The sequence below is a fragment of the Anabrus simplex genome, chromosome 1, assembly GCF_040414725.1.
Source record: "Anabrus simplex isolate iqAnaSimp1 chromosome 1, ASM4041472v1, whole genome shotgun sequence".
In the NCBI taxonomy this organism is placed as follows: domain Eukaryota; kingdom Metazoa; phylum Arthropoda; class Insecta; order Orthoptera; family Tettigoniidae; genus Anabrus; species Anabrus simplex.
Genome location: NC_090265.1, coordinates 969,613,210 through 969,626,421, shown reverse-complemented (window position 1 = coordinate 969,626,421; position 13,212 = coordinate 969,613,210). Strand labels below are relative to the sequence as shown.

Genomic DNA, 13,212 nt, shown 5'->3' with positions numbered 1-13,212 from the left:
TTGATACCAATAAGCATGCCATAAGTATAATTCCTTGAACGTACCTACCAAGCCACTAGTCTTTAGCATTATGGCAAAGAGTCTACCAGGTTTGTCGTTTCTTCCAGCAACACCTGTGAAGTCATAGGTAATAAATTTCATATTAATCTGTATTGAAAAGCAATATACTGTAATACAAAAGGTAAAGGTTTCCACTTATTCAGTACTATTTGTTGTAACCTTAAAAAAGAAAGTTACGTATATTTGTTGAAACTAGTTTCGGTCTTCCTAGAGACCATCATCATTCAAAACAAAGTTAAGGCAAGACATGAAGATAGATAAAATTGATGAAGCAAGCATGAAATTAAATGCAGAAGTAAAGATTAGAAAAACACTCATCACAGTCACATGTCCTGTGCAAGCTCTCAGCCTTCCTCAAATTTGAAAAGGTGTGAGGTGAGGTGAATTCTGAGAACAGCAGCTATAAAAGAGTGTTGTCGTGCTTATAAACACTGTCACAGGTAGCTACTGTGGTAAATTTGGTAATATTTAAGGAACTCCTCACTAAGGCGCAAATTCTTATTTGATAAGAGTAAGAAAGCCCCATGGTACAGGAACGTTTTGTTCATGACGGCACATACACACCATCATCTTAAGTTTGGACTAAGCTTCGGCACAGTTCAGGTGTACGAGGACCATCCTTTTCATTGCAGGCAGTATTGTCACTGATCTACCTATGGTTGCTAATCATCTAACAAGTCACTTCATGGTTGTGTCTGGTTCCAAGAATTACCTTTCTGGTTTCCTTGCTGTGAAACAGTGGGCTGAACACCATCAGCTATGTTTTGCTACTTGCGCTTCAGAGGATTATAACGAGCCCTTTACGGAGCGTATACTCCACAGCATATTGGCCGTTTGCAAGGACACTGCTCCCAGACCAGATAATATCCATAACCAGATGTTGAAACATCTCAGCGAGGGTAGCCTATTGATGTCTTTTAGGCGTGTTCAACTGAATCTGTTTTAGAGAGTGAGTTTCTGTCACAGTAATGAGAAGAGAGAGTAATTCCTCTCCTCAAGCCTGACAAAGATCCTAAATATGCAGGAAGTTACAGACCTATTTGTCTCATCAACTGTCTGTGTAAACTGTTTGAGAGGATAATGAATCAACAGCTTGTGTAGTGTTTGGAGAAAAGAGGACTTTGTCCAAGTACCAGTGTGGTTTTCGAACTGCTAACTCCTCCACTGATCACTTGGTGTGCCAGGACACTTTTCTCCGAAAATTTCATTTGGTCTTGTCTTCGATTTGGAAAAGGCCTGTAAACCCTGCTCAGTGGAAATTCCGAGGTAACTTCTGATTTTTATTAGAAGTGTTTTGTCCCTCTGTCTATTCCGTGTCCAAATAGGGAGGGCGTATTCGCAATATCATGTTCAAAAATACCTACTTAATAAAGTGATTATGTTGTAATACAATCAGACAGCATTGTTTTTGTAATGAATAGGTGGAACCTTTCAGATTTTATAAGTATTTGTAAACTCAGTTCAACACGGATAAATTAAGATGAAATTTCTTATGTTAAATATCACGTTGAGGAAAATGGAGTCCCACAGGGATCGGTTCTCAGTGTCTCCCTGTTTGCAATTGCCATAAACAGTTTTAGCACTGCAGCGGATTCAGTAGTAATAATGTCGCTATATGTGGACGATTTTGCTCTGTGTTTTAGGTCACAAAATGTGGCAGTTACAGAGCATTAGGAGAGTGGAACATTGGACCTTAGAGCGTAGCTTTCGGTTTTTGACTGATAAGACCTGTGTTCACAGCACACTCTTCATCCCCATCCTGAGGTTTATTTATTAGACGTCGCTCTACCTGTGGTAGACACGTACTGATTCTTTGGGCTTCTATTTGATAGTTAATTATTGTATTAAAATTATAAAATTATAAAATAAAGTTTGCTTCACGCAGCCAACGCTAGCGGACACCTCACACTAGTCCCAAGGATTTCAAACTCCAATTGTGCCATAATCTGCTTCATTCATCTACGGATTGCCTGAACTCTCCCTATATTCAAGATCACAGTTACTCTTTAATGAGTTCATCATTGATGTTCTACGTTGTATACGTTTTTAATTTTATTGCCAGCGCGTGAATGTGGACTAGTTCAACTTGTATTTCCTTCTGGCATTGTGATTCTCTCTCCTACAGAATTTGCAATTACCGGAGATCATGTCATATCAACCTTGGTTACGTCGTCGTGCGCCTTTTGACTGGTTCTATTTGACTCGTACTATTCAATTAACTCTACTTTTGTTTTTGCACAATTGTAAGAACTCCAACGTCAATAATTAATCCACACTTCACGCATTGACATATATTTTAAATGTCTACAATATCTATTTTTTTTTATTTTTTACTTTAACAACCCCATGATTGTTTTTAACTTCACAGACTGCCATCGTTCAATGTATTTCACCACAAATTGTCGCTGTTGATCTGTACATACTGTTACTAATTAAGTCTAATGTTATCATATTACTTTTTATTACGACATTGTTATTCTGCTAACAATTTTGATCACTTAAGTTCAAGGCCCTGACCTAGTCTTTGTACATTAACGGCTGATGATGTTCGCAGTGCTGAATGAAACATGTTCCCTTATTTAAGCCATTCTTTAAGACATCTCATGATTATTTTATAATTCAATGAGTGTATTATATTGTATTGAGTAGGTGGTTGTTAATAAAAGAATTTTATAATTTTAATATATTATCCTCAATACGGTTCTATTATGAGATTAATTACATGTAAGTTAATTATTGTGCGAATGCACTAAGAAACTCAGTATTTTGAGATTTCTTGGCTGCACTGTGCTCCAGTTCTTTTATAGGGCACATATTTTATCCAGATTACTATGGTAGTGCAGCATAAGGATGAGCAATGAAAAGTACTCTTAGTAACCTGAATAGCATCCACCACATTGGAGTTAGGTTGACCCTGAGAGCTTTCCGTAGAAGTCCTATTGCTAGCTCGCTTGCTGAATCTGGTGTGCCGTCTTTACACCTGAGGCGCTAGCGAATGCTGTTGCCCTGTGCTGTGAATTGCAGCAGATGCCACTTCACCCAGGCTATTCCTGTGTATTGCATGATGAAAACCATTGGCTGTATACTGCTTATCCACAAGCAACGGAGCCAATTGGTAGACACTCCAATAGCAGTTACAGGTTGTTTGATATACCTTCAGTTCCTTATCTTGTTAGACGATGAAGTAAGATTCCTGCATGATTAATACGATGACCTGAAATCGTCGCAGTTACAGGTTGTTTGATATACCTTCAGTTCCTTATCTTGTTAGACGATGAAGTAAGATACCTGCATGGTTAATACGACGACCTGAAATTGTCCTGGATCTGCACACTGGCCCAAGTCAGCACTGGCATGTCCATTTATTGGAGGCTCTTCATCTCCGTTGCTAACCCGTATCCAGGGTCAGTAGATATTTACACGGATGGTTCAAGGGTAGAGGTAAAAGTAAGCTGTGCATTCATTGTTGATAGTAAGAGGTTTCTTTTTCCTCTACCTGAAATCTGTAGCATGTTCACAGTAGAGCTCTATGCTATCCTTCAGGCTCTGCAGCAAGCACTGTCCAATGAACATCGGCTTTTTCTGCTGTGTACTGATTCCTTTAACTTGTTACTATCTATCAATATATGTTTCCTGCTGCACCTGGTTGCAGAGTATCCAGGGCCTCCTGGCCGGTTTGTGGAGGGTTAGCACCAGAATTGGATTTGTGGGGCTCCCAAGCCACGATAGAGCTGCCAGAGAGGTGGTCACATTGCCCCCATTGCCTTAGAAGGTTTCAGCCAGTGATATTCGTTCTCATCTGAGACATTTGTAATGTTCCGTTGAGAGCTAGAGTGGTAGGCTACCGCTCTTTCACATACGCTGAGAACAATCAAATAATGATGAAGGTATGGAAGACTTCCTGGTGGGTGTCTCGGAGAGAAGCGGTGGTATTATGTTGTCTTCAGATTGGCTGTGGTATAGCAACGCACTCCTACTTACTAAAGGTAGAAGAACCCTCAATGTGTACTTCGGCAGTCATCTGACCATAGTACACATCATTACGGAGTGCACGGACCTGATCGATCTGCATCGTAGTCTAAATCTTTCGAGTACCATCTCCCTGCTTTTACAAGTTGACAAGCAGCCAGTAAACCTCGTCATCGACTTTATGAGGGATAGTGGTTTGTTTTACGATGTTTAAAAGTGAAGTTCTTACCTTTTTTTCTTTTATTGTTAACTATGCTTTTATTCTTTTGACTTTGTTTTAGCTAGTTTTTGTATGTTTTGATATGGTTTGAGCTTTTAAGCTGAATACAGTACATGATTTCACTTCAAATGCAGCGCCTTATTCAATTTTATTGCATTGTCATCTATTTTAAAAAGTAATTTTTATAGGAAAATAAGGCACTTTGAATTAGGTCCTCTGATTAAGTTCATGATCATTTTCCTCATCACTACGATTTAAAAAATCATAATCAGTGGGTAAATTTTAACCTATTATGTAATTTTGCCTCGTCTCATACCGTAAAGGGCCGATAACCTAGATGTTAGGCCCCTTTAAACAACAATTGTCATCTTCATCATCTTGACCCTAAAACTTAGATTATGGTGATGAACTGGCAGTAAATATTAAATGTAAGTTTGTGAAATCATTGGTGCTGTTGTTATTATCATAAACAATGCTCTATTAAGAGGAATAAATTAGGAAGACTACAGTATGAAACTTTCATCCAGTTTTATTATGTGTAATATTCTAACATAAATGTTCATATTTTATTCGATTTTTATAATATTTAGGTTGCCTGTATGTATGAATTAGGTAATTGATATATGTTTATGAATAATTATTAAATTATTATATACTTTTGATTTGAATAATTTTTTGTATGCAAAATAAATTGTTCTCGATATTCTTTTCCACAGTGGCTATAGCTGTGAAGACCATTTTCTTGAGAGTGACACCTTACTGCATTGCTGGGAGGTTCTGCTGGAGATCCTGATTAGCCCATTATGCAAGGACATGTTGATAGATGTGGGAATGCCTGTAATGCACAGGAATGCCACATATAATTGCAGAGTTATCTTTCTTAATAGGTAATATATATTCCATGTGGTATTTGTTTTGTTAAATAAAGGTGACTGTTTTGATCATTATTATGTAGTCAACTTAAAACAAGTTAATTTTGATTTGCTTTGGGGGGTGGAGCTATGTGCTCTACTGACAAGGTAATATTGTCACTATCCATATATCAATTTGCACATGTAACTAGTACTCATGTGTCAATGTGAAGGATACCAGTCATTTCAGGTTAACTAGAATAGTACACAATATAATCCTGTTATCTTGTTGCTTATTCAGTCTAAACAAGGGACAAACTATGAGGGGTATACATCTTACCGAGGCAAGGTTCTGAAAGATGGGATTATAACAACACAGAAAAATTATTTGACGTAATTTCTTCTTTAGCAATGTAAAATCTTATATTCTCTTTCTCTTGTAGCATACTACGTATGTGTTCTCCACATGCTTTTCGTTAATAAGTTGCTCTTCCTTTGCAATTTTTTATTTTCCCATTTTGATATATATTTGTTCTACATATGTATTTATTCTGTAGAGTAGAATTCTTTGCTTTTTTTAATCTGTTATTAACTCTCTTCATTTGATATTTTTCATCTTATTAGTTTAATAAACTTATCAGAAATTTGTTGTATTTTCAGGAAAATTCTGCTGATACGTCCCAAGATGTTGCTGTGTGAAGATGGGAATTACAGGGAAACAAGATGGTTTTCACCGTGGCGAAAGGTAATGCGTATTGCTTTATAATTGGAGCTAAATTTGGTTTATTGTGTTCTTAGCTGTTTGATGTTAAGTCATACTTCATAACTGTTAGGCTCTTCAGCCTGTCAAAACTTATTTATGAATAAATAAAATTTAGAAAATAGCTGAAAGAGAAAACATATAGTAACAGATTACACCTGAAAAGGTGTGTGATTTGATACAATCTGATGATCTTTCAAGAATGAAAACATGTCATTCTGTTTTAATTAAGTTGCTCTTTTTCAGGTATAATCTGTTATTATATGTTTCCTTTTTCTGGTATTTTCTAAATTTGATGTGTTCATAAATTAGTTTCGACACACTGATGAACCTAACTGTTAAAAAATAACAGGGTCGAAACTGTAAAAAAATGGCTTCCACTATAACAAATTAAGTCATAGTTTTGTGATACAAGGTGTGACATAAGGGATACTCTGTGTAATTGCTGAATTATAACCACCCACTCACCCTTTAATTCTTTGCAGGCGGAAACATACATTTATGCTCGACTTTTCTTTCTTTCAGGGCAGAAACGTGTAAATATGCTATGTTCAAATTTCGTGGCTTTACTCACCGAGGAGGTACACAAATATGTACATGGTGAGGGAATTCCCCTCAGTATCTTGCAGTATTTGCCTCCTGTTAGTGGGAGTTGCATAATACATGTTGCGTGACACATTTTTTTTGTGCGCATACTTATTACGTATTTCTGCAGTTATTCAGTGAAGTGACGTCACATAAAAATGGTTAGTGATACCTATATAATGTCGGTATTGGATTATCCAGTCAAGAAGTACCTAATTTTAGTGTATGTGACTCTGAAGTAAAAAATTGTTTCCCCAGTTCATCCGAGAGCAACAACCACGCAAATGACACTGGCAGCGACAGAATGGATGGGATGTCAGTAATAACAGTCCTGGAACTACAATGATTATTTCCGTTCCTAATATTGATCAAGGGCTGATGTTGTCATGAAACTTTGATGATACTGAAACACACCCTGTAGAATATTTATTATTTATTTATGTTATTTGTGCAGAGCGTGGGTTCAACTGCTGTGACTATTATTGGACTAATTTTTCCACTTTGTGACGAACAAAGACAAAATGTAACCAAAGCATCATTGAAAGCAGCTTTTTATACATAAATTTCATAATAGTGGATTAATGTGTACCGAGCAGAGTAGCAGCACTACATCCATGGAGCCAAGGTCTGCATTCAGGAGATGCGCGATTTCTATTCCCACCTTCCGTTCTCCTGACAATGGTTTTCTGTGATTTCCCATTTTCATTTCCAGGCAAATGCCGGGACAGTTCCTATTCATAGGCTACAGCCGTTTCCTTCCACCCACTTACCCAGTTTCATTCACCATCATTCATTTCATCTTCATAAGCTCATCAACTGATGTTGATGTCGGAAAGGGCATTCGGTTGTACAAACACGCCATATAAATTCATCTCACCTCATCCCCAAACCCATATCGGGAAATGGGACTAATGGGTAGACATACAAAGGAGTAATGTGTACTTAATGTTAACCATTGTCGGATCATATCATGGAGTGTCCTTTGTGCCATTCTTCCAGTGAAAAAATGATGAATCAATATTATTTTATCTTCAGACCACTTCAAAGTTGGGTTTTCACTCTTAAACAAGGTATGTCGTTAATTTGGGTATATTTTCATCATTTTAGTTCATTTTATGAAATTTTACATACAACATGGTCAACAGGATTTTATGGTTTATTGTGTCTTAGGCAGCTGACAGATGTACTAGAGTGACACCAGTGACTTCTTTCTTCTGGGAAGCCTTTCTTGATGTGGTCTGTAAGGTTGTGAACCTGGCTTGTACAACATATCCTTGATCTAAAACCAGCTTGTTGTGGTATGAACTATGATTCAACCAGGGGCTGGATTCTTTCGAGTTTGTTTGTTACTTACATACATACATAGAGTAGAACCTCGATAATTCGAAATCGGTTCATTCAGAATCTTGCCTAATTCGAAGAAGCTCTTGTTCCCAGAAACATGAGGTATGGTTTTGCATGTAATTTAACTCGTTTAATTCAAAATGCAGATAATTCGTAATTTGAAGAAAATGTCGGTCTCATTACCAAAATTCAGACTTTTAATTCAAAACTGTCCTTACGTTTGGAAAAAAAAAAAAAAAAAAAAAAAGTATTTTACACAGTAATTTTAATTCAAAATCTCCATGTAATGAAAGAACGCGTCTTCCGGAGCTTGCAGGGGTAGATTTCTGTACTTTCACTCCCTTTGCTGTATCTACAGTGTGCTTCATATTTACAAAATTCAAGTGAAATTGCAATTCTTTTGTATTCAGCGTTTTAAGTAACGCCACGATACAGTGGAACTTCGATTCTCCGTTTTTGGAGGGACCACGAAAAAAGTACAACACGGGAAAACGGAAAGTCCGGGACCGAATGAAACATCAATAATTTGGCTAAACATCACAAAAATGAAATATGTATACTTATAATCTTACAAAGGCCCCTAAACCAAACCAAACCGAACTACAGCGACGATGGGCCTTCTGCCTACCAAGCAACCGCCCTCGGTCCGAAGTCCTGTAGATTACGAGGTGACGCATGGTTACTGTGACGAATCCTCTCGGCCGTTATTCCGGGCTCTCTAGACTGGGGCTGCCATCTCACCATTCAATAGCTCCTCAATTAAAGGCAATCGTAGAATGAGTGAACCTGGAACCAGCCCTCATATCGAGGTAAAAATGCCTGACCTGGCCGGTAATCGAACCCGGACCCTCTGGGTGAGAGGCAGGCAAGTTAGACCGCGGGGCCGGCTTCACACATTAATTACCGGTACGCGACTTAAAAATCTCGAAACTTTACATTCAGTTTTACCGGGGAAACTTCGTCAGTTTTGCCCTGAAAACTTCTTTCAATTCAACAACATTAATCGGCCAGAGCCAAACTTTTCAAAAAATCTAATACCCGTAACCGTAAGCCAAACAGCAATCGACCACAAGTAGTTTTTAATTCTCTAATCTAATGAAATAAAGCACATTAGATACAAAAGCACCCAACATGATGGCAAAATCCTCTTTTTTATCTTCCATTGTAATTTGGTCACCGGTATACTGTTCGTAGTCAGTTTATGGAAATCTTGTACTGCGTAAATTAGGCCTACATCGGCCTTTCAAGGTTATGTTGAACTCGAGAATATGGTTTTGAATTGTTTCGAACATAGGATCGATTTCCAAGTTCTCGAACGCATTAAATTCAATTCTGCCCATCACTAATCACAAATTGGTAAGAGAAAAAATTTCATTAACACTTCCAAAATTACGATTATTCGCGACCTTGAGCTCAGCTGGAAGGCGCGCTCGCTGTACAAGTCTTTTAGAGTGCGAAATGATACAAAGCTTTAAAAGTAACGTGCACAAATAAAACGACTGCGGTTTTCACAACATTTTGACACAAAAACTTTGAATTCCCATTCTTATATAAGGACGAAAACAGTAATAGGCAATCCCATAACCTCCCAGGCTTTACGTATGTAAGGTGCAACATCTGTTCTGGTCTCTATAACATAATCGTGTACGATAATATTGAAATACAACTGTAAATTTGTGTTACTTAAGAAGGAGCAGTTTCAATTCCTGCCTGAAAGCCTAGTGACTATACAGTGCCCTGAGGGAAATGCCGAAAACCTGTTCGGCGATACACTCGAAAAAAGTAAAAAAAAATAAACATCTAACCCTGGACATAATGTAGACGTTTCGCAAGTACGAACATTTGACGAAATTCGTTCCGTCTTCAAATAGAGCTAACGGAAACAAGATAGGTCCACCTATTCAATAACATACTATATTATAAGATAAATTATAACATTTTATTATTCTCAGTACCGGTTTCGATGCTGGTGTGGATCATCATCAGCCAAAAATAAGAAAAAAACTATACAATGACAGGGTTACAAAAACAATGCATAAAGTATACACAAATTTTACAAAACATGCAAGACCTAATTAAAAAACACGATCACATTAACGTATGACCTAAACGTAAAAAATAGCACCAACTGTTTTAAAACTTTCAATATACGTCCTCTTGACAAAAGTCCTCTGAATCTAAAAACATTAAACCATGTGCGAGCAGATTAAATTGAGTTGAGGACAAAAAACCCAATGTTTCACTGTCACAAAAGTCCAAGAGCATATTTTCTTATTTTGTAAGAACATATGTATAAAAGGTTTTCTTGCTGAACATCCACTGAGTATTGGAGTAACAGGTGCAAAAATTAAGAAACCATTTTTCTATTGGTTAAAAAACGGCTGTCATTAAAATAACATAACCAGTCAAAAGACGTAACAACTTCTAGTACTAAAAAAGAACATGAGAGAACTTCAGACAGTGTTTTGCGTAATAAAACATAGGTCTTCTCTAACTTAAAGAACCTGGCTGGATTCAGTCTGCTAAGTATTAAATAACAAGATATTTTTTAAATGAAAAATGGGGGACACCATGTGTCCAGGGTACTGAACGATGTTCTCGGTTCAAATTGGGACCTGAAGCAAATAAAAAGGAAGAAAAGAATGTCAAGAAAGGCTTTTTAAAAGATCTTGTCATAAGAATTAACGTGAATAAGAGACTCACTTCTGGCACTTCCTGTGTCCACCCAGCTTTCCCTCCTGTAAAGCAAAGTTGGTCTGAAAACAGACTGATGTAAAGGTAGTTTCATCCAGGAGCTGAATTTTTTCGTACAGAATACTGTTGATTGCAAATGCGAAATTGGAATACCCAAGGATTAAAACCAAGCAGGAAAACTTCAGGTCATAGAAAATCAAGTGAAGAATATTATCACAGGTAGTTCTGAGACTCGCTGATGAAACATTGGTCTTTTCACATTATTGGACAACATCCTTATCACAGTCCTGCAGAGAGGCCCAGCCCATGAGCTGCTTCAGCAGTAGAATGCAATGGGCTTTGAACGGCTCGAACATATGAAGCCCATGACGTCATCGCACGGGCCGGTCTGGGCCAGCGCTATGTCATTCGTACGTGGTGAGCCAAGGACTGCGCTGTGGTAATTCTGTGGGCTGACTGCTTCAGTGCTTCAAAGTGTACAGTGTACTGCGTGTCAACGGAGTGCGTTGCATTACGGTGGAGTGGAGCCGATCAAATTCGCTGTGGTTTTCAGTTTGACTTCTTCGTCTATCCTGTTATCGGAAACGAATGTGGACTGTAGTTCCAAAAGAAAAGAACCGTGGCAAAAAAATCGTGAAGTAAAAATAGAAGCAACAAACGAACTAAAAACCACACAATACAAGACTTCTGAACCGGATCCTAAACTTAAAAGTCGTATTTGGTTGGTATTCAAACCTGCAGTTGACGGTGATGGGAAAAACGTTAATTTTGTGTGCTGTACGATATGCGGTGAACTTTATGTACACACTAGCAGTTACCCGCGGCTTCTCGCGTGGATTTCGTAATTTGATAAAAGTAATCGTTCCTCGGTACTGTACTAAGACATTATCTGAAAATCCCTGAAGTGTAAAACCTCACTGAAAAATTGAGTTTCATTTATCCCAGAAACTCTTTGTAAACCAAGTTTGTGGTATTGCCTTTTGGTGCTGAGATGACTATGCGACATAGAACTGTACATGTCAGAACGTCTTCTCTTATTTTTAAAGGAGATTAGAAATGCATATTTCCATATTTCCACAACTGTAACATCTTCAGGTTTTGAGATAAGTATCTGCATAAAAAGAACTCGACCCCTTTATCTGCCTTTCCTCCACCCCCACCTACGTGGATTTTCCGAAAACAAAACGGTGAGACATGTTTCTTTATTTTTTAAAGTACATTCCAAGTTCCATGTCTGTAACATGTAAGGTTTTTGACATTCACTGTAGATATGCCGGTACTCATTTTAAAAATTCACCTGCTTTTTCACTTCTCTTCCGTCCCTTAAGTGGTTTTCTGAAAACAAAAAATACGTGTTTATTGATAAAGGAGCTGCCAAATACCAATTATCACGACTATAACATCTTCAGTTCTTGAGATATTTGTATCCTCATGAAAAGAATTCAACACCTATTTCAACCCCCCCCCTCCACTCCGAAGTTAATTTTACCCCCCAAAATTGAGTGTCTTTTATTTTTAAAGGTGATTTCAAATACCCATTTTCATTTCTGCAACATCTTTAGGTTTTTTTTAGATATAAGTATCCTCACACAAATAATTCAACTAATATTTCAGTCCTTTCATCCCCCCTTAAGTGGATTTTCCAAAACCAAAAGAATACATATTTCTTTATTTTTAAAGGAGACTCTAAACCCAATTTTTATGCGTGTAACAACTTCAGTTTTTGAGATATCAGCACCCTAATAAAATTAATTCAACCACCTTTTCAGTCCCTTTTATGCCCCCCGCCACGTTTAAGTGGTCTTTCAAAAAACAAAATAATACCAGTTTTTATTTTTGAAATATTAAAAATGCCAATTTTCACATCTGTTACATATTAAGTGTTTTGAGATATACTGTAGATATGTTCATCTTAAAAATTCACGCCAACCCATCAATCAGTCATCATCATCAATCAATACTGATCTGCATTTAGGGCAGTTGCCCAGGTGGCAGATTCCCTATCTGTTACTTTCCTAGCCTTTTCCTAAATGATTTCCAAGAAATCGGAAATTTATTGAACATCTCCCTTGGTAAGTTATTCCAAATTATTCCAACCCACAGTTTAGTCCTTCTTAACCCCCTCCCAAGTGTCTTTTCCGAAAACAAAATAATACATGTGTCTTTATTTTTAAAAGAGATTATAAATACCACTTCACGTCTGTAACATGTAAAGTTGTAGATATGCTCAGGGATTATGTGTACAAATTTTGGTTGGCAACTGTATGCCCAAACGTACACGCATAATCTTGCTGCTCTAGAATACTGGAGCTGGCATTGCCATGGTTACGGCAGTTCATTTCCTTATCCGATTCCGGGAGCAGGGTAGTGTGGTGCCAATATTTCCATACCGGTCAGTTTTAGGGTCTTAAAACATGGTTTTCGGGCCCATAGGGCTTACTGAGATTTGTTCTTTGGGTTAAGGGACTTTAAAAGAGCTTAGTCTCGTCCTTGCACGACAAATTCGATATTTCGCCTATATTAGACTTATTATTTTTGTATCTCCCCCGTCTCCCCCCCCCCCCCTCCTAATTGTTTTGAAAATAAAATACAGCCCATGTCCCTCAGAGATAATGTATATTTACATTAGTAAAAGGATTTTTAGAATCGGTCCAGTAGTTTCTGAAATTACCCTCCATATATACACAAAGTAACAAAATTTGCGCGCTCTCTTTATTATATTAGTATAG

The 13,212-nt window shown here is 37.5% G+C and overlaps 1 protein-coding gene across 3 annotated transcripts in view; it reads left to right on the top strand.

Annotated features, from left to right (window-relative positions):
* The window catches only part of Nadsyn (NAD synthetase), a 200,668-nt gene that overhangs the window by 26,356 nt on the left and 161,100 nt on the right, over nucleotides 1–13,212 (top strand). For all 3 annotated transcript variants that reach the window (XM_067136801.2, XM_067136802.2, XM_067136804.2), the window contains exons 3-4: nucleotides 4,966–5,136; nucleotides 5,761–5,845. In XM_067136801.2, coding sequence (XP_066992902.1) covers nucleotides 4,966–5,136; nucleotides 5,761–5,845 — 256 coding nt within the window. The remainder of the gene's footprint in view (nucleotides 1–4,965; nucleotides 5,137–5,760; nucleotides 5,846–13,212) is intronic.